The 27,994-nt window shown below is 40.7% G+C and overlaps 1 protein-coding gene across 2 annotated transcripts; it reads left to right on the top strand.

Moving 5' to 3' along the window:
- The first annotated feature begins 142 nt into the window (after positions 1-142).
- On the top strand, positions 143-27,903 carry micu3b (mitochondrial calcium uptake 3b). 2 transcript variants are annotated; one of them, XM_084718740.1, is made up of 15 exons: positions 143-458; positions 3,684-3,831; positions 6,081-6,112; positions 6,230-6,308; positions 9,588-9,635; positions 9,721-9,803; positions 9,894-9,965; positions 11,968-12,009; positions 16,437-16,532; positions 18,326-18,414; positions 18,629-18,800; positions 21,769-21,877; positions 23,501-23,658; positions 25,083-25,151; positions 26,755-27,903. In XM_084718740.1, the coding sequence occupies exons 1-14, from the start codon at positions 201-203 to the stop codon at positions 25,149-25,151; spliced, it is 1,455 nt and encodes a 484-aa protein (XP_084574866.1). In that variant the 5' UTR covers positions 143-200; the 3' UTR covers positions 26,755-27,903. The 2 variants fall into 2 exon arrangements, with proteins under 2 accessions (XP_084574866.1, XP_084574867.1); XM_084718741.1 differs by lacking the exon at positions 16,437-16,532 and having other exon boundaries at positions 144-458.
- The last annotated feature ends 91 nt before the right edge of the window (positions 27,904-27,994 follow it).

Raw genomic sequence — 27,994 nt, 5'->3', positions numbered from 1 at the left:
TTGTTTAACATTTCTTTCACTCTCACCAATCTGACGCCCTTTAATCCCACAGAGACTTGAAATACCCACGGAATTTCTCGCGAGCTCGGAGCAGCAGGCGTCTCGCGCTGCTCTGCTCTCTGCTTGTGTGTGTGTGTGTGTGTGTGTGTGTGTGTGTGTGTGTGTGTGTTATCGGTTACGACAGCTCAGTGTAAACAGCCATGGCTGCCCTGCGCAGGCTCGCGCATTCACTCACTAACGGCTCCAGAACAGGCACGTTTACGGCGCCGAAACAGCCGACAACATCCCCGAGGAAGGCGACGAAAGCGCTCAAAGTTATCGCGGCTGGCGCGTGCGCCACCGGTGCAGCTGCTGCGTATTATTACTGCTCGTCTGTCGCGAGGCGGTCCGGGCTGGAGAGCCATGTCGAGGCTCGACTCTTTCATCTGGCGCTGCCTTCAGTTTCTGCCACCGATAAGGTACAGTGGGACATCTGTCTACATTCAGCTCACATACCGGCTGACAGAATACAACCTGCAGGCGCTCAAAACGCTCCGGTTTCACTTATTCTCACATGAACGCAGCCCTAATGACACACCCGCGTTTCCAACATAATTGGCTTACATCATATATGGCACGCGAAGCTACAGTAACGTTAATGTGTCGTCACCATAAGGAGCTGTCCTCGACCTTTGGTGCTGAAAAGGCAAAATGGTCAAAGGCAGTTCATACATGCGTCACGTGACCTGTGTGCCGCCATAGCTGAGCTGAGAATATATAATACTTGTATACACAGAGATGGGTGCAAATACATCAAAAAGTGTCTTGTTACAAATTACAAGTACTTATTTAACAAATATATCAAGTCAGGTTTATTTATAAAGCACATTTGAAAACAACCATAGTGCTGTGCAATGAAATAATGTCTGTTAAGAAGGATGACATGGTATAGAGCAACAGAGATAACATAAAAATACCATCCCATGCACAGGTAAATTAACCGAAAAATAAAAGTGAGAGTACGACTTTAAAGATTCTCAAAAGCCTGAGAAAACATGACAGTCTTGTTGTTGGTTTTGCCTTAAAAATACCTCCAGAGGGCGAACATATAATTGAAGAGGGTAGGCTGTTCCAGATGTTATCAAAATAAAATACAAAATACTGACATGAAAAATGTATTTCATCAAAATACAACCAATCTGTGGTATGAACATACAAAAATACATTCTATACAAACTGATGTCATCGCATTTTATACATTTAGTGGCCTCAAAATGGGTCTGACCTGATTAAAACTGTCAAAAATGAACTAAAATTATCAACAGAATGTGAGGAAATAACAATTTTGACATTACATCAAAGGTATCTGTGTATTGTGTACCATACTTGCCAACCTTTACTTCAAAAATAGTGTAATTTGAGTTTCATAGACTTTGTTTCCTTTGTGTTAGTTAGGCTGCGCTTAGCAAAAAATGTGTCTCTTTTATTTTAAAGTTTCTGTAAGAAATTGGAATTGTGAATTTGGTCTCCCAATTTCTTCTTATACACGCATGTGATAGCAGAAATCTGTCAGAAATCAGGAGAAGTACGGGAGAACTGTGACTGCGGGAGAAAAGCGGAAGTGAGCAGTGAAAAACGGGGGTCTCCTGGGAAAACCAGGAGGGTTGGGAATGTTGTGCTGCAGGGATATCTACTGAAGTTAGCATGCTAACAGCTAGCCTCGGCTCAGCCTGTGCAGTAAAGCACTTTGTGTTCTTGAAAGATACTGAGTCACTGTAGCTCCAGTCTGCACCCTCTTTAAAACAACACAGAGGTTGATTTCTCATCAGGTTTGGCTTATTCCAAAATAAAATTACATATTAAATAATGTATTTTAAAGTATTTTGTTATAAATTACTTTTTTCTGCCCACCAAAATACAAATGAAAAAATACTAAAAAGTAATTAATTATGCATTTAATTGAAACACTGCCCATCTCTATCAAGACATAGTACTGTGTTTACATATTTTAGGTACCGGACAAAATAACAAGAACACTGGATAATATGATGCCTAACAACGTTTTGTTATTATTTTAGCCCACCAAGTATCTACAAAGGTGGACAAAATATGGAAACAAAAATTAAACAGTGAACATGAGTTGAACATTATAAATTTCTTTCATATTCATAGTCTAGAAAACATCAGAAACTAGTGCCATTACAACATCCCAGAGCTCACAGTGACATCGTCAGGTTGTTTGTTTTGTTCAACCAACTTTCCTGAACTCAAAAATGTTCTATTTCCAGTGATATATACCAGAAAACCAGTGAATCATCACATTTGAGAAGCTTAAATCAGTATAAAGGGTATCTGTTTTAGAGCTTAATGATGAGTTGATTAATTTATTTGTCATTCTACAGTAAAATACAACAAAGCTAGAGCTGCAACGATTTCTCAATTAATCGAGTATTAATCGAATATTAAATTAATCACCACGGACGTCACATCTACATTTTTCACCATTTTCTGACATTTTAAAACAAACAACTATTCATTGATTAATCAAGAAAATAACTGACCTATTAATCGACTATGAAAATAATCATTAGTTGAAGTCCTGGACAAAACAATATAATCCAGCTCCAACTCCAGCAATATTTATAGAAAAAACTTTATTGTGAGACTGGTGTGTTTCAGCTTCAGGCCTTCATTGGAAGATTTAAAACAACACATTTGAAAACTTCTTCTAGGGACCTGCGATTGTCTTTTTCCACATAAAAAGTCCTTATTTAAAAACTTAAAACTTAATTTATTTAAAATTAATCAGTAATAAGAATGACCATTATTTGCCACTCCGAAGACCAGATTTTTTTTTTTGCTTGTTTCCTTGAGAAATGTGTTAACTAATAAATCAATTACTCAAAGTGTTGTTGATGCATTTAAATCAGTAATTTGACTAATCATTCCAGCACTAATCAGTAGCTTTACACAGAATTTTGCAGTGTTAAAAGTAAACTTCGTCAGCCTCTGTACAGTGTGTATTTAGCCCTATTAGCCCAGATACCAGAGCTCCTACAGGAAGTCTCTTTAGCTCAGACATGTGCTGACATTGTTGACAAGATTGTCATCGATCACAGAGGATATAAACAAACATGCGCACCATGTAAAGCAGCTCTGGTTTGCACTTGTAGCTACAGAAGATTTCTTGTTTCTAATCTGGAGGGAGGAAACCTTGACTGGTGTCCACAGGCAGCAGGAATCCAGGGACACAGGAAACTGGACACTGGGACTTGGCGGAGAGGCTGACATTTGATGAAAGGTGGGGGTGGTTAGAGGGGGTTTAATGGTTAAGCAGAGGGGGGCACACATTCCCTGGGTGTTTGCTCTGTGCCCAGTGGACCTGGCGCCGTGCCACCTGACAGAGAGATCCACTCTGTCTTCACCAGTCCAGCCTTCTGATCTGGCTGGGTTTGAACAGTTGTAGGGACATTATCTGGTGCTCGGGGATGAAAAATAAGGCTGACATAACATGCGCCCCATTACTGAATTAAAGCTCGGGCCTCTTTGTTGTTCCCTGTGAGCGAGGAGCTTTTCGTGACAAGAAAAGCTTCCATGGATTTCATAAAAAGCATCTTTCAGACAGTATTATCACTGGTGAAATGATTTGCAATGTTTCATGATGGTGTGTGTGCGCGCGCGCGCGCGTGTGTGTGTGTTTACAGGCCAAGAGCTACAGTCTGGATGATGGAGATGTGTACATGTCATCCTATGAGAACAGATTTCGCCTCTTCAGTTCGGTGGAGTACGAGGGCCAGCTCTACATGACGCCACTCAACTTCATCGAGTCCATCACTCTGAATGAACCCAAGAGTGAGTGCACTGCTGTTCCCTATAGTACTAAAAAATTAGAGGAAGGAGGGAATTATCAGTCATTATTGATGTTCAATTGACTATAGACAATTAATCAGTTAGTCCCACTGACAGAAAATCAACAACAACTCTGGCATCTTCTAAAATGTGTGGATTTGCTCATTTTCTGCCTGTCATTGCCAAATTTAATTTTTATTGTGATTTTGGACTCGACTCAACTTGAAGACATAACAGTGACACAACAATTAATCATGAAAATAATCAGCACATCAGTTATATAATTGAAACAATCTTTAGTTTTTCATTCACCTAAATAAAGACATTGCTACTATAAATTGCTAAAGAGAGGACACAGACTGGTGCATAAAATTACGTGTTTGGGACTCAAACTACCCCCAGAGAATGCACTTTTTTGGGATCAGGAACTATGCCAGAGAGATTATGTTTAGACCGTGGTTTCTCTTGCTGAAACACAAGGAAAGTTCCCGACGTGCTAAGAAGACTCCTTTGATCCCGACTCTCAGGCTTTCCAGTTTGATCCAAACCAAAATTAAAAGTGTGAAAACACGGTTTACGGTTTTCCAGACCAAAGAGTGGTAGATGTATAGTAGGTGATAGAGGCGGTGTTGGTCCAGATCAAATCGAACCATGCTTTTGTTCGTTTGTGTGAGTGCAAACAGTTTTTTTGGGGGGTCATTCGGACTTTCGGACCAGTTGCAGGAAGTTCTGTCAGTCTGTCATCAAATCCATAAAAAAGGAAAAACAATGCAGAGCTCCAGTCGGACATGGGGAGAGGAGGAAACCTAATGTTTAACTGACATTTGGTCTGACAACATTATAAACACAAAACCTTATAAAGACAAAATTCTGACACCAATCAGTTACAGGTACTGGGAGACTAACCAGATTAAATGTATACCTTGGTTTTAGACCTTTTCAACCCTGGATTTAAAAATTCGAGTAAAAAGACTCGAATTTCCTTATATTTGTCTAAACTCTATGTAAGTGCTAAAATTAGTTACAATCATTTTAAAAAGAAAGAGGCAACCCATTTTCCCTCACGAACGCTATCGGTGTTTTACTGCAGCGGCTGCACTCTCTATAATCTCTGTAGCTCTCTATTGAAATCACCTACATTTGTCAGCAGCCATTTGCCTAATAACACTTCCATCATGTCAAGATAAACCCCCGGCTCCTTCATCATCCATTTACTTGAGGCTGAAAAAAAAAAAAAGCCCCAGGTTTGTTGTTGTTGTTTCCTGGAACATGACCTGTTGCTGAGGGCCTGTGAAGTGTCATCGGACAATAAGTTGCGGCTTGAAGAGCTTCAGTCATAACACCTGCATAAAGATAGACATCTTTACCAGCAACCCCACTTTTATGGCTCATTTATGTGGCAACAAGCTCGCGGAGCGAGACCCGGAGAGACCAAACAACTTAGCATGGATGTCATAAATGTAATGATAAGACTTTGTGATTACTGGGATTTGTTATGATTTAAGGTGTGTGGCCTGCTGGAATCTTTTAGACATGACTTTACTGGCATCTAATGAAGACGCAAAATAATCAGGAGCATTGTTCACTTTTGGCTAATGGCTAATGTGTTGTAAAAAAGTAATCACGGTGTTTTATGGCTGTATTGTGGCTGTAAAAAGATGTGTTCATGCCATTCATGTAGATGTTTAGGAAGGCCTTGGATATGACCATAATGCATCACTGATGGTTTAATTTCAGGGACAACATATCAAGCAGAGGATGGCGGAGTTATGGCGTTCAAAACTTAAAGTGCTGTCATGTAAATTATTCATATCAGATTCATAAGAGTTTTCTGGTTGTGAAACATTAATGAAAGCATCAAATCCTTGCCTTCATCGAGGACAGTATCCATCTTTTATCTTCACATTCTCGCTCAGACACCTCGCTCTGGCGGAGAGCAGGTCGTCACATGGCGAACATAATCCCAGCTTTAGACGCAGGCTTTAAAATGTGTCAGTGGAGGGTTATTGTCACTGTTATCAATGTAATTTTCTAGCCAGTTTTTTTTTTTTTACAACACCTCCGTCTTATCTTCAGCTTTATTGTCCACTGGAATGCGTTCATGCAGATATGCAGCTTGTGTTTCTGTCCACATAAACACCTGTTTTCACTTTTGTTTCCCATGTCTATATTCCTGCAACAGCAGTTTAAATGTCTTATTTAAAGTCAGACGTCACGTATCATCCACTGATTGTTAACCTCCTTTTGTTTAGGTAGGAGAGGATGGAAGTCCCTCACGAAAAAGGTGAGCAGAATCTCCTCGTTCATCTGCGTAAACCCTCCAACAAATGCTGCATTACGTTGTGATTACCTGGGATTTAGAAATGAGTGAGTGATTTGGGGTTTTCTTCTGTTCTCGCAGGAATTAGACAAGATGCTGGCTGATACCCCGCCTGTTTGGAAAGGATCATCCAATTTGTTTAGAAATCTTCGCGAACGAGGTGAAGTAACCCACTTTGTGTATCACAGCTCTTCACATAAATCCGCTGAATTTAAGTAATTCCCCTTTATGCTTTTATGTTTTTTAAAGGCCCTCCATGTGTTGCTCAGAGTCTGCTCTGTTATTCATGTTGTATAATTCAGAGTGTGCTGTAAATGCTATCTTATCTCTCCATCAGGTTGGTAACATGTTGTAGATTTATTCCCAAGTAACCTCTGCAGCAGGGAATGGCCCATTGATAATATAGATAATGATCCTCCCTGCGTGATTTCTCTCCTAAAAATGCAATAACTCTGAAGTTTCCTGGAAAATTGTGAAGTTTCCTGGAAAGAAGAACTGTATAATTTGGTACTAATTACAAGGAAAGCAGGAATGTGCTTGAAAGAAGAGCTAATTTTAAACCCAAGTAAATAAATCATGAATCATTCATTTATTTTTAATTTCCATTTACTTTATTGTCCATATTTTATCTTGAATTGTGTGTGTATTTCTTGTTGAATATTTAACATTTTTGCATGTTTAGCGAGTTGTTAGTCTAGTAGATTCTAGTCTCCACAATAATTAGAATTAATTAACTGAGAGTGATTTTGGAGAAAGAAACGAATAGTACGGCATACAAGATTTAAAGTTCCGTTATTTCAGCTTTTTCTTATTTAACAAATCACAATGGCAAGGAAAAAAAACAAACCACAAACAAACTATACCCAAAATATGACAGACAAGTTGTTAAAATACAAAATGAAAGGTTGACATTCCTTAGTGAAATGTTCATTAGATCCTCCAAGTGCATTTTTAATGTTTTCCAGGCTCAAGAAAAACATCACATTCTTTGGCCAGGCAAACTGAGATGAAGTTGAAGATTTCCATGCAAGAAATACTCAACAACATGCCAAAAAAAGTAGTAAAGGCGATAAAAATCCCTCTGTGTAGTGCTGCATAAGATTTGGCTGGCATTAGGTTGTCAAATATTGATGCTTTTGGGATGGTGGCACCAAAAGCATTGTTTTTATAAAGGCGTACAGATTTGGACACATGAGGACAAATAAATAATCGATCCGCCTTTTAAACAGCATCTCTATTTTCCCTATAATTAGTACCAAATTGCCTTTTTTTTTCCAGAATACCTCTTGGAGATTGGAGGTTATTCTAAACTTAAAGACCCTTAAAATAAAGGCTCAAAATCATGCTGATTAGACTTGAATAAAGTGCCTGCAACATTTTGCATGTTAATTAAAATTCACTGCACAGAGAGTAACTTAATGCAGCTTGTGAAAAGACTGCACTCTTCACCTGCAAACCTTAATTCATAGTGACGTTGCATGAAGAAAATGAAGTTGTCAGTGTGAGTGAAGATTTTTTTTTAAATTTTCCCACCTGGGCCTGCACACCAGGCCGCTCAGTAGGTCATACGAGCCAGTGGAGCATCAGATCTCACTGTTCTGCTCTCTTCTCTGTTGCTTTAGCTAAGTGCCAATGCCGGGATTTGGGGCTTTTAATCCTGCTGTTAAACGTTGCGGCTTTGTCAGGGAAAAAAGGACCGGATTGATCTGTGAACAAAGCGTTGCTTTAGAGAATGAGGGAGCTGTTTGAACCCAGCTATGTCGAGACATGTCCCACTGGCCACCCCCCTGATCACCATGGACATTATGAAGCCTAAGAATGGCATTGGATTACATCTCCGGGACTGCCACTCTGTATGAAGTGTTTCTGTGGAATTCTTTGTATTGTCTAACAACATCTACTTGAGCTCAGAGACTCAGAGGGAGGAAGAGGGGGAGGCTCCCTCCAGGACTGAAGGTGTGTGGCATTGGTGAAACATGGCTGGAATCTTAAAAGTTTTTTTTTTTTTTTTTCTCTCCTCAACCCATTTAAGCTTTAAAGGCTTTGAAGCTAGAGATCTGTTGTCATTATAGGGCCGTACCTGCCAAACGCAGAGAGCTGAAGTGAGGAGATGGAGCACTTTGACGTGGGGAATTTTTTTATGAACTTTGTCGAATGGCACGCATCACTAATTCTCTTTTCACACCTCAGTTTGTTTATGTGTTTCACTTGCCTTTACATCATCTTGTTAGCAGCATAGTTCCAGCCTCTAGGGTAGCGTTTCCCAAACTTGGGGTCGCAAACCAAAATGGGTCAAGGACCTGTTTTTATTGGGACACCCATTGGCAGAGTAAAATGCATACCGTTTTTCCTCAGTTGACCCCCCCTTCAGACCGGCATCTTTTAGCTCTGTGCACCAGCAGAACCTCAGTTCCTTTCTTTCTTTCTTTCTTTCTTTCTTTCTTTCTTTCTTTCTTTAATACATCCTGTATGTAGCAGTGCCAGGCTTTTGAAGATGGGTCGAAGATGTTGCTCAGAGACCTGTAAAAGTGCATAACATAAACAGAACGCTAGCTAACAAGCTAGCTATCTAACTATTGATTTATATTTGCTGGCTCTTTAGCTAGCTTTTTGCTAAAATTAAATAAATACATTTCATATATATTTTAAAATTGTGGTTTGTTGTGTTCTTTACATGTAGTTTATAATAGCAATTCAAGGTGGTAAGTTTGGGTCCTAGGAAGACACTAGATTTCTCTAGAGGAGCTGCAGAAGCAGAATAAAAATCTTTTGTTAGTGTAGTTATTTTTTCTTTGAGTGTTCCTCCCTCTGGAAATATCTCCCTGCAGCAAACCCTGTACCTGAATTCTTTTCCCATAACACCAAGAGCAGTCACCCAGAACTATCTGTGCTCGATTCTCTATCTTCCCCGAGCAAACAAAAGCTTGGGAATGCTTTCAGAGTCAGAGGGGAGAAGCCTCCCGAGTCGACTGAGATGTCTCCTGACACTTACTCTTCCCTTCTCCGTGTCACACAACAAAAGGAGCTGAAGGACGCGACACAAAACCTGAATCGGCCGTTCTCAATCAGTGACAGATCACTCGAGAATGTATTACACCTTGTTACCCAAACACGATCAGAAGCCGTAGGCCTTAAATTTGTTTGGGTTTGTGTCCAGGTAGGTCAGCTCAGTTGTAAAGCCTGTGTTTGTGTGAGGGGAACACCAAGCATGCAGTAAGAGGCACCTTTTAAGATGTTATCAGTGAGCGCGAGAAGATTACTCTTGTCTGAAAGCGTGCACTGTTTCTTTGGATGGCTTATTCATCTCGAGCGGATGACTTTGAACATCTGTAAACACCGTCAGCTAACTGGTGAATGCTGTTTGATGCCGTCTTGTGTGAAAAGGGAACATTTAGGTTTTTGTTTCTCAGCCTGGCAAATCTTCCTCTTTTTTTTCCAGGTGTCATCAGTTACACAGAGTACCTCTTCCTGCTCTGCATTTTAACAAGTGAGTAGATATTTTAACTTACTTAAGAAGTATCGTGTGAATTTTTTGAGTCTGTCCCATTTACTTCTATTTTGTTTTATTTCAGAGCCTCATGCAGGCTTCAGGATTGCTTTCAACATGTTTGATGCAGATGGGAACGAGATGGTGGACAAAAGGGAGTTCTTGGTGGTACGAGACTCGTCTTGATAATGAGATTTAATAACATGTTACATTTAATTCGTTGCATTCTGCATTAATAACTTCTCATCTTCTCATCAGCTGGAAGAAATTTTCCGCAAGAAAAAGGACAAAAAAGAAGTTGCTGAAGACGTGCAAAGATTTGACCAGCAGGTTAGAGCTGCTTTCAAATGTCTTTTAATGGTTATTAAAGCTGCTGTAAACATTTTCTTTTATATTAACAATGGAAAGATTACACAGTGTCATTGACTACTTTGCCTTTTCCGTAATTTTTAGCCTTTTAGCCTCGTAAGCTTTTCATTGCCTGAACCTTCTCTCAAACCAGCAGCAGCAGGAAGTGTTTTTTTTTTATCTCAGATAAATTCACTGTACACTACTTGTCCAGCAGGGGGCAGGGTTTATGATGCATACAGCAGCCAACCACCAAGGGGCGATCAAGATGTTTGGGCTTCTGGGGGAACTGCCACATCATCCATTTTTATATACAGTTAATGTGCCAGACAGCTTAACAAGCTAAATAGCAGATATCTTTCCATGAGTTTGTTTAGACTAAAACAGAGCCTAAGATTGAATAATTGGACTCACTTTTGTCAGGTGGCAGAAACACGTCTCTATCCTCTGCTTGGACTATAAGTAAGTGTTTAATAAAAAGGATTTGCTAACACGTGCACCATAACAACTTCATTTGTCAGGTGTTTTGCTTTCAAGTTTGTCTGCTGCCTCCAAGTGGCCAAAAAGTGACATTAATCTAAATCTGGACTAATTGTTTGTGCGACATTGGGGTAGCACAAAAATCTGTGAATACACTAAGCGCATAGCACTTTATAAAGTTAAAATGGCTAATGTGTTAGCAAGCAGTGGCCTATTTACATATCTAGCAGACACAAAGCAACATTAGCATTTATTCTGACTCATGTTTCAGCCACCTCACAGATGTAAGTCCAATATTCACTCTTCTTTCAGCTCTGTTTTAGTCTACACCAACGTCTGTGAAGGATATCTGCCCTTTTATTTAGCTTGCTGGTTGCTAACTTTGTTTGAGAGAGATTTTTGGCTCTAGCTATATACTATGCCATGTTCATGAACTAGTCGCTATCTTTGCCTTTCTGCTGTTTGGTGCTGGGCAGGTAGGGAACTGTGGGTTTATCAGAGCTTTTTCATTGGAAAAAAAACACTGCCTGTCGCATCTGGAAAGGTTAATTAGATCAATTTCAGGCCAGAAAACCAAAACAATCAGCTGAAAGACAATAAAACGCTCCATAAAGCTAACAAGACTACAGATAATTCACTGTGACACTTTTTAGATTATACAGAGTCCTTTAATCGATTGTGAAAGGGTATATCTTTTGTTTTAGCCCCAGAATGCTTTTTTACCCAAGCCTTTCTAAAATCGTTTTCCCATGTGACCTGATGTAGGTTTCTGATGATGACTTTGCTGCATGTAAACCCCATAGATATCAGGAGAGCAGGGGAGGGTGTCAGCGCTGTAACCTACCTCTGAGTGGGAGTTTCCATTTGAAAAGCCTGTAAAAGAACACAGATGGGGATGCCCTGTAATAGAAACAATAATGATTAATGCAGCTTGACAGTGACCTGAATTTCGAATTTGAACCTGTGTCTAACATGACATTATATTAAATGACAGGGATTTTTCTTGTATCGCTTGCAGTGTGAACACTGGCTGCACAGAGGTGAATGTGGTCATACAGGGTAAAACATGCCTGAGGCTTTCATCTCTTTGGGGCTGTCTTCTGCCGCATGCAGGTGGATGTAAACAGGCAGAGCTGAGGAGAGCGATAAGAGCAACTCTTTGAGGTTTTATCGTGCAAACACAACATGGAGGAGCTTACAAACGTTAGCATCTCGGGACGTTCTTGCATTAATCTGACGCCCGTATAAGCATCAAAAAGATCATTAGAATGGGCACTCTAGATCTGGAAATATAATGATGCTTTCCAAGAAGACAAAGCTGAAGATGAAGACTTTGGGTGCATTCACAAGGCTTAAGACTAGGAATAAAGCTCTTGGATCGCTGGCAAAGTCACGGCATATAAATTTGACAGCTTAAAAACTAATTTCCCACCATCTTCCTCCTCTAAAATACTTTGTGAATTATAAATGAATCTTCTCCCTCTGCTCTCTTTTTGCATTTCAGAGCCTGCAGCTGTACGGTCAGCACAAATCCCAGCCGCACAGTGTATGTATTGTTCTCTTTCCCTCAAGGAAAATGAACTGTTCTGCTTGTTGCATGTATTTTTGGCATGTGCTCTCCCTAACCTGAAGATGTTTTTGCACAGTGAGTTAGCATAGAAAACACACATGCATCTCAGGGGCTGACACCGCCCGTATTTGTGTCTGTTAACACCAGATAACCTCATTCGCATTCGCTGGAATTGAAACACACCACAGTGTGCTTCAACATTTATCTGACGTATTGTCTTTGTGTGTGTGTGTGGTAGTGTAAGGGGGTGCACCGCACATGATTTATGTTCTCGCCTTTTGTCAGCGCTGGACGAGAGATTCCACTTCAAAAAGCTCTTACCTGAAGACTGACAACGCTTCGCCCAGACCCCCATGTTTTATTTTTACAGTTTCTTGAGTGGTGGTATTTGGGCTCAGATTACCTTTTGTGATGGTTTGACCATGAAGATGGCCGTCAGGGAGGAGAAGCAGCGCTGTGAAAAGCACCTAACACACACACACACACACACACACACACACACACACACACACACACACACACACACACACACTTAGAAATAAAGGTGCCAACTAGAAATGGTTCCACTTGAAACCCTTTCTACTTAGAATCCAACATAAACGGTTATACCTAGAACCATCTGTGTTAAAGTTCCACCAAGACCCCCCAATGGACCCTTATCTACCGATATTGAAATAGCCCCGTTCCAGTTCTAGCACCTAATTTTGATCTTTTGAGCAGTTCCACCAAAAATAAATTGGGATGGAACCTGAAAAGTTGTTTCCCAGTGAGAACCAAAGAAATAGTAGGGTTTTTTTTTTTGGGGAACCAAAGTAGACCCTTTTACAGCCAACGTCATCGAAAAGCTGCACGTGCAATTTGGCAACAGTCATCCAGACAAGTTATCAAGCTGCAACGGTTGAATTAAACATTTTACCAACACCAAAATAACCAAAATGTCTGTTTGTTGAGTATATGATACTTCAGAATCAATATTCCAGTGGTCAATATAAGTTGTTTAAAATTCATGACCATTTCAGAGCAACTGGTGGCATCTACGGCTGCAAGCTGCATGTGTCGACTGGACAGAGGACGCGATCAAAACTGCTTGTGTTTGCAGCGGACCATTAACAAGCTGTTGTGGTGCACTGTACTTCTGTTGCCAAGATGTGTGCACAGCTTTCTCATCGTTAACAAACTGTAAAAGCGTCTGTTCTACAGATTGTGCAGCGCCCTCTGTTGGTGATATCCTTGATTACAATGGTTCCACTCCAAACTGGTGGAAATGCTGACTGGTTCACTAGATAACACCAAGGTTCCAAGAGTCTTGAACAGAACCGGTTCAAGAAACTTTTTTTTTTTTTTCAAGTGGAAAAGGGCCTTAAGAGAACCCTTCTATCATTTTAATGGATCCACCCAAAACCCTCTCTTGGGGTTCTATCTATAATCTTTCCACCTTTCAAGGGCACTGACAGAAACCCATCCAGTTTATTCTTCCAAGAACCTTTTTATATTCCAAGGATTTCATCTACAATCCACTCAGGGGGTTCTACCGCAGAGCCTCTTATATTATATTAACCCTTATAAGGGTTTAAACTGGAATCCACCCTGGGGTTTTCACCAGAAACTCTTTAATCTTTGATGGATTTTATCTAGAACTCACTAAGGGGGTTCTACCACAAACCCCTTTGTAATCCAAGGGTCTTATTAAGAACCTGCCCAAGGGGCTCCACTGAGAAACCTTTTATATTCCAAGGGTTTCATCTTGAACCCATTCAGGGGGTTCTACTGAGAACCCTTTTATATTCCAAGAGTTTAAACTTAAATCCACTCTGGGGTTTCTGCCTCAAACTCTTTATATTCCAAGGTATATAAACCCTTGACAAACGCTTTCTCCAGAATAAGGTTTCCAGATGCAAATGGTTCTGGGTAGAACCTCAGCCCTTCAGGAAAAACCCTTCTGGAACCTGTATTTCCACAAGTGTAGAAGAGCCTACAGCTAACAGAGGGACAGACCCATCTTTTCAGAGCGCTGTTTGAAGACTTTCCCTTGAGGTGTGTCTTTTTTTTTTTTTTGTTTTGATTTCTTTTGCTGTATCGTAGGTAACTTTCCAGCAAAAAGTTCAAAAGTCAAGTCTTCTCAAAAACACATAACAGGCATGTCTTCAGTGCTGCGGTTGGGCTTTCCCCGACATATTCTAATTACAAGTGTATCAGGATCTTTTCATGGGATGAGATGGGAACAGCGCGGTGCATTAAAGAGTTGTTCCGTAATTAGCTGTGGGATCATGTCGTAAATCTCCTTCTCTGTGGTAGAAAGCGGTGAGGCGCAGAGGAAGAGCTGTTTTATCAGCTGTCTCACATTCCCCCTCAGGCTCCAGAGATGAAAAAAAAAAACTTAATAAGATAAATAAATATTATGAAATGAAGCAAGCCATTCTTAAGAACACGTGTCGACGACGGCTGGCTGTTTCTGGTTGGTTGCTTGCTTATGAATGAGGTGATGTTGAGACTTGAGAAACATCTAAACTGAAGAAATGATAGGTTGAAAAAAAAAAACAAATGAGAGCCAGCAACATGGTTTATAACTGTGAGTAAGAGATCCTAGTTTTTCTTAACTACTCGAAAGACAGATTTCCTGTGATCTCGTTGCACATGACACCAATTACAAGAAAATTGTTGTTGACAGTTGTGTTTGAGTGCAGCTGTAGTTATATGAGTCCCACAGCAGCTGGGAGCGTGCAGGGAGCAGTGTAAACTGTAATAATAATAATGATTGGTTAATCCGAGATCAGGAGCGTGACCTCATTGAGAAAAATAGAGAGTAGAGAACATTGAGCAGGAAATGTGTTGAAAGAGTTTTTGTGCATTTTAGCGGATTGGCTCTTTTTATTTTTAGGCTTACAATCTCAGACCTGAGACCCAAATTGTTTCAGAAAATGTTTAAAATCTAAAGCTTCTTCAAAACAGTCAGTGAAAGGTGTCTTATAACCTGCATTTACCTCACAGCGTAGCATCAAATGATGATGTATTGGGTGGGTTCAGTTACATAGTTAACCTGGCATGAATCACCCTTCAGGTCTCACGCCCTGCATGCTTTGGACATGTGTTAGCTGTGTTGGCTCAACGTCCTGCCAAGAGGCTGCATGCATCGCTGCAGAGCAGGCTCACGTCAGGGCTGATGGGCCTCTTAGATACGCCGGTGTCAGCCCCCGTCTGTTTCTGCCTGTCTGTTCCTCCCTCCTGTCTGAGTTTTTGTCTACAACTTCATCCTCTTTCCAGTCTGTGCATATCTGTGCTCCCGCCTGCCAGTGTTGTAAGACTGAGACCAGTTCATGACCAAGACCAGAGTGTATTGAGATTGAGACAAGACTTTGAGGGACTGAGACGAAGGCAGGGCGAAACTAAGTGACTAGTGCGAGTTCCACACTGTCTCATCATTGTTTATCACAAGCAAAAACATAATTTAGGAACAACAATCGAGCCTTCCTAAGGCCCACCCTTTTCTGCTCTGTGCAACCTGTGCAAACGTTTCCATCTACGTCCTTTGGAAGGGTTGTCTATGTTGAAAAGAAAGCATAATTATATGCATATATATGTAATTATAATAAGCAAAATTTGGTTTTCTTTTCGACGTACACACACCTATCATATAATATATCCAAGCACAGGAAACAGGAAAGGAGAAGGTTGATGGAGACATCAAAAGGGGCGGGACTTAGGAAGGTCACCAGACTCACCACTTGCCTCGTCCCCTCAGTGTCACACAGAGTTAAAGTTATCACTGCATGAGCTACATTCCTCAATATATGTTAAGTAAAATAGATAGCTTGTGCACCTAGATGCATGGCAAATACCTGGCAAGCAGCTGAAAGTAGTGCCTTGAAACATGAAGTATATAAATAGGTACCTAATATGTTACTTATAGGTAATATTCACAAAATTTATTTGGGCGAGGGGTTAAGAGATTTTTGAAACATTTTGATACAGAGGCAGATTGTTAATTTTGAGTGCTGGTGTCTTGGTAAATATACGAACATAACAAAAATTTAAAATGTGAAATGAGTCAAGTTATTGGTTGTATTTGAAGCAGGGAGTTTTACATCCAATCACAGTAATGATTTTAACAAATAAATCAGGCAATGCACGAGCAATTTAGTGATATTCCTACAGTTGTGGTCTTGACCGGTCTTAAAATAAAATCCCATGTCCTCTTTGTCTGAGACAGAGACAAGGTCGAGTAAAAACACGATCTATACTGAAACCTTCAAAAAGTGGTCTTGAGACTGTTCTCAAGTACTACAACACTACTGCCTGCCAAAGTGAGCGTTGTCCATGTTTGTCTGTCCATCTTCCTGTAATCTCAGTAACATGTGCAGGTTGTATTTTGTCCTCTAACAGCTGTGCTTCAACCGCTGCCACAGGTTCTTAAAAAAGACAGTCAGCATGTGGAGGCCCAGGGCATGTGGGATGTTCTCAGACGTGGCACGAGTCAAGTTCTGTTTTCCGATCTCACTGAGGTAGCCATGTCCTCATCAAGACACTTCTTCATCACTTTGGTTATACAGTAATACCGTGTACCAGGGGCTGTAATATGGAAACTTCCTGTCTTAAAGGCCCAGTGTGTAAGATTTACAGGGATTTATTGGCAGAATATGGCAGAAACTGAACAGAATATTCATAAGAATGTTTTCATTAGTGAAAAATCTTCAGAAAATAAGAATTGTTGTGTTTTCGTTAACTTAGAATGAGCTGTTTATATCTACAGAGGGTGTGGGCCCTCTTCCAGGGAGGCTGCCATGTTGCAGCACCATGTTTCTACATACATACATCTGTCCACAACATACAAACTAAACACTGGCTCTAGAGAGGGCCTTTTCCATTTTTTGGAAGTTTTCTACAAGCTCCTACATGTTTGGGAGGAGAGGTTGAGCTAAAGTGTTTGCAATCTGAAAGGTCACAGCTAGATGCCACTAAATCCTGCGCACTGGTCCTTTAAGTGTTAAGTTAAGATAGGGATCTGGCATTACACAAGCAAATCCTAACTAACTTTAGGAATCCTATCAGATCTTACTTCATCCTGTCTTTTCTCAGGTTAGGGAATCCTAAATACTTTATTCAACATCGCTTATCAACTTTTGTTTGTTCCCTGGCAACCAGTGGCTCATTTCTTATCTCGCCATGCTAAGCAACTTACCGTACCCGCTGGTTTTCCTTATTGAAACATACTGAAGCATAACTGAGACAAACAGAAGCAGCAAAAACAACAGAGGGCTCTTAACTTCCAGACTGAAGAGTCAGAGGTCTTCATAACATCTGTATAGAAATCCAAAGATGTTCCTTGTGGGAAATTTACAACGGCACTAACTCTAAGAACTGATTGAGTGGACTAAGACAGTAGACACAGTCTCCACTATTCCACCATCCACTGTGTAAAAGCAAAAAGAGAGCCGCCATGTGGATTAAACAGATAGCTAACACTACCGTTAGCTGCTGTTAGCAAACACCACTGTTGGCTACTGTTAGCTAAAACTAGCGTTAGCTCATTAGTGGGTTTGCTACTACTACAGGTGGAAAAGTGAAAGCTGAACAGTTATCCTAAAGTTATGAGAGATTTATTTTGGGATGTTAGGATGCTTGTGTAATACACTTCCTATCTTCAGTTAGGATAGTAACATTGACTGTTCATCTGTAATGTCTTTTTCCTAAATCAAGCCTTTACCCTAATTACCATGGTTACCAAACAGTTAATCTGCAAGTTACGAAGTTCCTGTTCCAGCTCCAGGGTTATGACTGATCTCAACTGATTTGTTTCTCATTAAAAACTCCTGTAGGTTCGGTGTTAGCGAGCAGAGTGGAACAAGCTCTCGTTAGTAAGAGAGAGAGCTACTGTAATATTTCCTCTGCAGCATGTTTGATGAGTCTGTTGCATGGCACGTGTTTGTATTGTGCAGAAAGGAGAAATGCTGGTGTACTGTTTGGTTTCGGGAACAGTGAAAAATTAACCATTAACCCTGGGTAATTATTCAATAGCAGGATCTGAGTATGGCCATTAACTAACATCTTGGCTCAAATCTTTCAGCGCGGTCAAATAAATGTCATTGTTAATGTTTACCTGCTGTTACCATGGTACGCTTGTATGTAACAAAACAGCTCATTCTGGCTGCTCAAGCTGAGATTTTGTGCGTTGCTGTGTTCAGGTCTGCACTGTGGTTTGCTCTGTTTATTTGACTTTACAGAACATGTCACATCTGAGGTGGATATTTATAAGCTATGAGGAGTCATAATGCAGTCACTTTTCTCCCTCTGACAGCATGTGGATGAGAAAACAGAGACGACACTGCTGGTGCATTTCTTTGGAAAAAAAGGCAAAGCCGAGTTGAAATTTGAAGATTTTTACAAGTGAGTTAAAAAAAAAAAAAAGCTTCTGTCTGTCATGTGATAAGTCAAGATGTCCCAGAGAAAATTATTATCTTACATTGTAATATGGTCATTAATCATTTTCGTACCTCCAGCAGCTCAACCTTTAGTGGTTTTGTTAAGTGTTCCTTTGTGCGTGTGAGGTTTTGGTGGTGGCGTTTCCTGTCAGCAGCTGCCGTCCGTCTCGCTCCTACAGGTTCATGGACAACCTGCAGACAGAGATGCTTGAGATAGAGTTCCTCTCCTACTCCAAAGGCCTGCCCACCATCAGCGAGGAAGACTTTGCTCAGATACTCCTTCGCTACACCAATGTGGACGACGTCAGCGGGTATTTGGAGAGTGTGCGCCACAGCATAGCGGACGAAAAGGTGAGCTGTCATCACATGTTACTTCTGACAGGTGCCATTCTCCATCTTAAAGTACATGGGCTCGCCTTGACAAGTGTTCAATAAAACATCAATAACTGGAGCCTAAAGCAATGCAGGTGAGGTTAATCAAGTCCTCTCTTCAAAATTATAAGATTAGCAACGTTCTTACAGCTTTAAAATTGGACATTTTGTCCCACCGTATTTAAAAACATAGTTTAACATTTTGAGAAATATGTTTATTTGCCTTCTTACAGAGAGTAAGATGAGAAGATCAATATTAATCTCATGTCTCTGTGCTAAGCTTGCTGCAGGAGGTGATTAGCTTAGCTTCGCACAAAGACTGGAAACAGGAGGAAACAGCTAGCCTGGCTCCGTCCAAAGTTTAAGAATGTAAAAAATGTGGCCGTTAATGGATGTTGGATATTGATAGATGGTAAGTAATATATCCACTAGAGGGCGCTGGAGAGTCAAAAGTTAGCTCAAGGAAGAAGTCAAAGGTTTCTGAAAACAACAAACACGGTGATGCTGGAGGAGGTTGTAATAATGTACCTCGTGAGAAAGAGTGGAGGCAGCGTTTTAGATGGCGGTGATACGTCTCGACATGTGGATGGAGAATTTCTTTGACTGTGTAATTGATGGTAAACGTAATTTCCAGTACTTTAGGGTTTTTAAAACGTATTCGTTGTGTCTCGCTTGAAACCTTGGCTACGCTGCCCCCCATGACTTCTGATGGTACTGCTCCATTTTCTCCGTATCCGTAAGCTTTCAGAAAAGACGCACAAATACGGAAGAAATGACCGCAGAGTACAGATAGAGGGCTCTGTCCACGTCTGTATGCTTATCTAACACTTAGCATAAATAAGCCTTAAACTCACTAATTCACATGTGTCTCATTCGTTTAACTTGCCATAAAAATAACATTTGGTATTAGGGGAATTATGTGTTGGAGTTAACTGATAAACAGCAGTTTATCTGTCTGCCCAGTGCAGCATCTACAGCTGTACTTCTGGTTGCCAGATGCAGTCAGTACAATAAATGTGTGTGTTTAGGTATGATAGTACCTGGTACCTCACCTAACACCTTCTTTGTGATGATAAGACTCCAGGAAGTTCCTGCACCCGGCCAAGAAATAGTGCCAATGTAATCACAAATTGCTGTTCTTCTATTCTGTTTTTTGTTTTAAACAAACTGAGATTTTTTTTTTTTTTTGCCTTCATGAAGGCAGCAGCTGTGGCTGGAGCTATTATGTTTTCAGGTTGTCCGTTCGTCTTTTTGTCCTTCCATCTCATCTTTTGTGAAAGCAATATCTCCAGAACGCCTCGATGGAATTTCTTCAAATTTTTCACAGATGTCCACTTGGATTCAAAGACGTTCTAATTAGATTTTTCGAAGTCAGAGGTTACTGTGACCTCACAAAACACTATTTTTGGTCGTAACTCAAGAATTCATTCGCTAATTATGACAAAATTTCACATAAATATGTACAAGGATAAAATGATGAGGTGGTCGAAAAGGTCAAAGGTCAACTTTATTGTGACATCATACTGTTCAGCTCTCAGTCCTCTGTACATCACTGTAAAAATAGTCTCTAAGTGTAGACAGCATGTTTCTCACTGGAGATTATTCACCGGAATCGCATGGCAATATAGTGATGGCTTCCATTTTGCCAAAAAAATGCTCAACACCTTTTTTAAAATTTTTGAGTCTGGATGTAAACAGCAACTTGACTGGTTGGTGGAGACGTACGCCAGCGAGGCAGTAATTCTTTCATCAGAGAGAGCTAAGTTAGCTCTTCACTGCCTGCTGGTTGTAGCCTCATATTTACCGTACAGACAAGAGACTGGTATCAATCTTCTCATCTAACTCTCAGAAATACAGTGAGGAAGTGTTTCTTTTTTAACCCAACATATCAAACTTCTCACCTGAATGAATTACTTAACTTTTTGCAGACTTTGGGGCAACAAACTTTTAAATTTGAACCCCAGTGAGACTAACTAAAAAAGCACAATTTATACGAACTGCGGTAATTCGGCCTAAGGGTCGTCTTATTCTGGAACAGAACTAGTTTGTAATTTGTTCGTCCATCACAGAGACATTTAAATTTGCGGACAACGGCACACGTCTCACAGACAGCCTCTCCTGGGAGGTACTCATACAGCGGTGTTGCACTCGGTTGTTTTGTGTAAGTATAGGAGTATTTTAACCTTCCGTTTCTTTGGATGGCGCTCTGTGAATAAGCTGCTGAGTGAAGCATCCTCATTTCAGCTTTAATTTGTTTTTCCTCTTGGCGCGCTGACCCGCCCCTCAGCCACCTCGAGTAGCCTGTTGCTAGATCTCCATTGATTATCAAGTGGGTCTCATCGTTGGGCTAAGAGATATTTTATGGCCCTCACCTTGTTAAAACAGCAAAGCGTCACAGATTAGTCATTACTCCATTTGTTCGGCTGTGTGTGCTGCCTGTTTGGCGGGGCCCCCGGCAAGAGAAGGCGCTAGTAGCTGTGGGATGGTTGAGTGGACATCAATAGGCTCAGTGTTTGAGTCATCAGCCAAGCCTGAGATGTTTGGGGATTCATCACTTTTGTTGTTTTTGTTTATTCAAGTATCAGGTTAATCTGCTTTAGAAAAGTCTGCAAACGGCCTGACCTCTTCCCAAAAGCTGCAGTCCCCCCCCCCCCCCCGCTGCTGACAGCTCAGCGTGTCCATACGGCGCAGGGAAAATCCAGCAATGTATACTTTGTCTGTTTGGGTGTGTTATCTATCTGATGGCTTCAAGGTCCCACACACACTAAAGGATTCCCCGCAGGATGAAAGGAGGAAGATTATGTGCTGTGTGAATTGTGGCACCATCCTGTGCTGCGGTGTTGACACATGCAGTCGTTTGCGTCATGTGGCACTATATAATTTCTCATGTTGTGTTTCACAGGTTTTATGTGTCATAAATAAAGGCATTGTTTTATTCATCTCACAGGGAATCACCTTTGAGGAGTTCAGGTCCTTCTTCCAGTTCCTGAACAACCTGGAGGATTTTACCATCGCCATGCAAATGTACAACTTCGCCAACCGCTCCATTGGCCAAGGTAAAGTGTGTAGTCTCTTACTAGTTGCACAATGCTTTAAAGTTGTTGTTCCTGGTTGATTTACCTGCAGTAACTGGTAGTGACAGCTTATCTGGTTTAATGTGACAGGTCACAGGGTTCTGGGGGGGCAGCAGAACAAACTATTGTCAGTTTAATAAATAAGTCTGTGATCTGATTTTACGTTGCACACGGCCACACAGAGTCTGTGACTCTGTTACAGGGCTGAGAAGTTGGAGGTGTGCAGCCTGTCACCCTCAGCTCACTGAGGCTGCTCCCGACTGTTCGCAGGAAATGTTCGGTTTGCATTAGCAACATTGTGCCTTCATATGAAAATATCAGAGATTACATGGGCAGTAACTTAATACAGCATTTTCTCGACAAGAGTTCCCGCAGACACTAAGTTTGTGATACAGCATATGTGTGAATAATGAAAATCTTAAACATTGCCACTTTAACCTGAGTCTCTGGATAGTCTAGCTTTGATGGATTTTTAACTCTTTGGTTTCTTTATTAAGTCTCTGTTTGCAGTGAAGTTGGTTAAATTCATGAATATCCATGAGAACAAAAGCTGCACTCAAGGGGGGAAACAAAATTTTTGCAGAGATGATGTTGATGGCTGAACTAACCCTGCTGTAATTTACCTGCTCTGGCTATAACAGCTCTATTCTTATTATGACAATAAATATGTATACTGTATATCAAACTAGTAATCCACATATTGTTTGCACAGAATCGAGGTGAAGTGGATGAAAACATCATTCCATCTATTATGTATCTGGTAGAGTTTTGTATGTTCAAGTGCTTTTGGAAACGTTTGTTCAGGACGTTAATGCAGACTGATGAGCAGAAAGGTTAAACATTATAAATATCTTATGAGTCTGATCTTGCCTGGCTCTGCTTTCTGCCTGTTAAAAGGCAGGTTTTTCTCACCACTGTCGCCTTAGCGCTTGCTCTTGGTGGGAGATGTTGGATTTAATGTAAATGATATTATAAAGAGTACAGTCTAGACCTGCTCTACATAAAAAGTGTCCTGAGACTGACTGACGTTTCATGCTGAGGATGACTTGTTAAATGTCTCATTCCATGAACATAATATGCTGCTACAAAAGCCTCGACCCTTCTGAGAAGATTTCGACAAGATTTTGGAACCGGGCTGCAGAGATTTGCACCCATTCAGCTGCAAGAGCATTAGTGAGGTAGAACACTGATGATGGGCGATAAAGCCTCTCGAGGTCAGGTCTCTGTGCAGAACAGTCAAGTTCTTCCACACCTGAATCAGGATCGTTTTGTGCATGAGTGCATTGTCATGTTGAAACAAGAAACTGTTGCCACAAAACTGGCAGCACCTGATTTGTCTAAAATATGCTGTAATATCAATATTTACCGTGAATAAAACTACATGAAAAATTCAAAAGTACAGAAAAGTATGTGAACATTTACTGTTATTTAAAATCTTTTACAAGAAGAATGTCTGAAATAATCCATTATGCATGTCACTGTGTTGCTTTAAGCATTTTGTTGATAACAATGACAAGGAGATTGTTTTCCAACAAATGACTTCTCCCTCCTGAGAAGTTTTGTTGTTCACTTCTCAGCTGACCACCTGTTTTTCTTCCCGCTCAGAGGAGTTCACCCGCGCCGTCTACGTGGCCACGGGCATCAAGCTGACGCACCACCTGGTCAACACCGTCTTCAAGATCTTCGACGAGGATCGCGACGGCAAACTCAGCCACAAGGAGTTCATCGGCGTCATGAAGGACCGGCTGCAGCGTGGCGGCGGGGTGAGACAGCACCGTTTAGATGCCATCTACCTCTCTTTTATGACACCGAAAGGTGATAAGGAGGGACGCGTCCACTCCGCCCACTGTCCTCCTCCCCCATCAGTTTGGGAGAGCTTCTCGCAGGACAGTTGAGGAAGGAAAAGCAGCACAGAGGTTGTTTGTGTCGGGACTCCACGGCAGCATTGGCTGATGTGAAAGATACCAGCATCGTCAGTCTTTGTCAGCTATTTCTTAAAGAGATCGTTCAGATTTCTTGATGTGGGACTGTTTGACAAGCAAAGGGATGTACTGCTGCGGACAGGGTCAGCAGTATTTTAGCTACTTAAGGTCCACCTAAAACTATACTATGCTGAATGCTGCATTTAGAACATTTTCACCATTTTACTTTGCCGTCAGACAGCCTTTTTTGACAGGAAATCGCTGTTACGTAAGCCAAATATTTCTTTCTCCAAACCAACCAAACTCCATAGATGAATTTAGTAATTTTACCTCCCAGAACACAGGAGTTTCTGGTTCTACCACTTCTTTGATCTGTTAGTTTGTTCATGTTATTGTGTGACTTTGATGAATCTGAACTATCTTTTTAAAACACTGCAACTACGCAATAACACAAACAAACTAACGGACTGAGGCAGCGATAGATTGGCAACTCCTGTGTTCTGCGAGGGAAACTTACAGATTTCACCAATGGAGTTTGGCTGGTTTGGAGAAGGAGATATTTAGCTTATATACCGGCAGTTTCCCATCAGAAAAACCTGTCTGACGGTAGAGTGGTGAAAATAATCTGAATATTATGTAAACTTTAATTGATATAGTTTTTTAAAGTGGATCTTTTGAAAGAAGCTAAATACCTTTTGTTTCTGCTTCTGTCCACATCAGTTCATTTCTTAGCTTCCTGGTTGGTACTCCTCTGCTTCTCCAAACTGCCGACTGCCATCTACTGTAGGTAATACACTGATTATCATACGACCCCGCTTCAAATAATCTGTATTATCCCTTTAATGTAATCTGTCAGAGAAAGACCTCAAAGATGGACACATGGGTGCAAAGTCAAGTCAGATTTAAACGAATAAAAGGCAAAAAGACAAATATGGGTTAGTGCTGAGCACAGAGACACGTTTGTTTTCAAAACAGTGTACTTTTTACACAATTAAGCCCACTTACACAACTATTAGCACCACAAACACCCCCTTTCCTGTTTAATTACATCTCTGAGTAAGCACTAATTATGTCCCATTTCTCTTTAGGTAGTGGTACACTTAAATACCTCCATACCATAATGTCTAAATTACACTGCTGCCACTTTTTATTACTGGGACACATCTCACCTCTGAGGTGGTGTTAAGCGAGTTTTGTGAAATTGTACTGCCATCTAGCGGGGCATCATGAAATTGTTTGTCTCACAGTATTTCTCTTTATCACAGGGTGTCAGAGTGGAGGAGAAGTTCACCTCTTTTAAGACCTGCATGAAGAAAGAGCTCTCAGGCAAATAGGTAAAATATATTTTCACATTGTCAGGACAAGAATAAACCCAAACTAACAATGTTTAATGTGAGTTTGAGATATGCAACATTATTTCTTCAAACTGCTCCTTAACATAGTTTCCCAGGCACTCGATCCCAGTGTGCAGTCAGTCTTTTTCAGAAGTGTTTTGAGGCCCACACTCTGCTCGCCTGAAGCATTGAGTTACACTGTAATATTAACGCCTGATCAACTGCCACCAGATACCAGCTTAAGTCTGCATACATGAGCAGTGAGCAGTGCAGTTTAAAGCCGTATAAATGTTTCAAAGGAAATGCACCTCATGGGAGAGGGCCTGATAATCTTCCCTGATAAATCTGTGGAAAGGACTTGGTGTTTTCACAAACAGTGCTGCAACATTAAAAATGTCTCTTTTGAGAATTTCAAGAGAAGAGAGTGAAAATTGCCTCAGTGTAGCCTAATTAATGTTAGAGTTTGATCAGCATGAAAGTGCAGGGAACACTTGATAGTTCACTTTGGTTGAATGTTTATAATTTTTGACATGAATGCAACCTTTTCAGCAGTTAAAGGAGTAGTTCAACATTTAAGGAAACATGCTTATTTGCTTTTCTGGCAAGTTGCATGAAATATTTTTCTTTTTCTGTTTTCTACATATGCTTATTGACTTGCAGTACCTGTTTTTTTATCGTTCTTTATGTTTTTCTGCTTACTATGTTCATTGTTATGCAGCAAAGCCCACAGCACAGCCATGTTTCTACAGAAGCCCAGAATGGACAAACTAAACACTGGCTCTAGATAAGCCCTGTCATGTTTTGTGCAGATTTCATGGCCACTGTAATCTCTCCTACACATTTAGAAGGATAAATGCTACACACTGGTCCTTTAAATGACAATCTACAGTCAGCAGCCAGTTAGCTTAGCTTAGCAAGAAGACTGGAAACAGGGAGAGAAACAGCTAGTCTGGCTTTGTAACAAAATCCACCTACTGGCACCTCTAAAGCCCATTAAATGTGTTGTTATATCTTGTTTCTTTAATCTGTACAGAAACCTAAGCATAAAGACGACAAATTTGGCTTTACCTCATGCTGCTCTGAGATAACTGACTCTAGCTTCATAATAACTGCACAGATGTTCTCATCTGACTCTTTTAGCATTAGCTGCCACAGTAACCTGGATTTTCTACCTTTTCTGATGATTATTTTATCCGCTGCTGCCATTTTGAATAATTTTACATATGTGCACTAACTTCTGTGCTGCCAGTACTTCACATTATTTATCCTATTAGTTTATTATTTTTAAGCAATTAGTAAATAGGTGAAATGTGTAAGTGTTTGGGAAAACTATTGCCGGTTGTGCTTGTTGTCTGCATGCAGCTGTAATAAGTCGTGCTGAGGACCCAGATTTATTTCTGCCTACTTGCAGAACTCCTGCAGCTCTCGTGCTCCATGACTGTTTGATTAAGAGGTGTAAGAGTTTCTGTTTGTCTCTAGTCTAATGCATTTGTGTTCCTCTGTATCTCTTTTCTACCATAGTATATAAAAAAAACTCATTACATATTATTACTCCTGGTCTGCCTTCATTGTATTTATCATTTTGTCTCTGTTTTGTCACCAGGTGATGTCTTACAGACTGGACGAGCTGTGTCTCTTCTCCAGGACATACGGGTTAATGCATGTTACAGTGTCTTATTGCTTTGTGTTACAAGTTTTAAAATAAACTAATGGTGTGGCACAAACAGGATGTGGTCAGTCTACTGTAAGAGGAAGCTGCAGTTGAGAATGACCCATTATGACCCTGTCGAGATAATCCACTTAACTCAACTGCTTTTGCCTGCTCAGAAGATATTTATTATTCATCTGCTTGTAAATTTATTTATCCAGTTGTTAACTCAGATTTTATTTATTTATCTAAAACTCTGACGTTGTCTTATTACTGCTCTGCTGGTGTGTTTTGTTCTGTTTGATTCTCCTTTTTGTCCCGAGCCCGACTCTGTACAGCAGCAGCGTTGCTCACGCACTTTGTCCTTCTGTCGGCTCTGCAGCCCCCTGCGCGGATCAGCTTAGGACAGCGCCTCCCCTCCTCCCTATCCTCCTCCCCGTCCTCCTCCTCTTTCCCAAAGCGCTGCAGCTAAAATCCTCTAGGATCCCCCAGAGCCAGCAGCAGGCCTGAAAGAAAAAAAAAAAACCTCCCTCTCTCTGTCTGTGGCTTTTTCACTGTTTAACTACAGGCAGCTAACAGTGTTAATCATTTCTTTGCTACTAAGGACAAGTGCTATTTTCATGCCACAGGGAATGACAGGGAAGATCTCTGCATAAATATACATGCAGAATATTGAAGCCATATGTTTGTTCCACTCTTGGGACAGTCAGCTTAAATTAGTATTGGTTTTAAAGGAGTAATATGTTAAAATGACCTTCCTGTTAAGCTCTGCAAGGAAGAGTTCTTACATTTTTTTCTTTGTACACTATGATACTGTGGATTTCTTGATGTTTCCTTGTTGTAATGTTTGCTTTGGGTGGAGTTCTGTGCTGCAAAGAGACTGGCTGAAGTTATCAACATGTTACATGCTGTATCAGACTGATGGATTTGTATTTCAGACTACTTTGTTTTATTTTTGGATGTTTGCATTAGTTAGTGTACCTCGTGAAGACTTTTGGAAACTTCTGGTGTTATGTCATTCTTTTAAGGCTTCGACTGTTACGCTGACGTAAGCGCGCAGATGCTTTTGAAATAACTTTGTGCAATAAATATAAAATACTTGGATTCTTGGTTATTTTGTGCTTTCAGTCCTCCTCCTTTTCACACAAACAAACACTTGCCAACAATGTCTTGCCTTGTTGCAGTTATAGTCACA

This window comes from Lutjanus erythropterus, chromosome 5 (assembly GCF_056507025.1).
Source record: "Lutjanus erythropterus isolate fLutEry1 chromosome 5, fLutEry1.hap2, whole genome shotgun sequence".
NCBI lineage: Eukaryota > Metazoa > Chordata > Actinopteri > Lutjaniformes > Lutjanidae > Lutjanus > Lutjanus erythropterus.
This window is presented reverse-complemented; position numbering and strand designations above follow the sequence as displayed.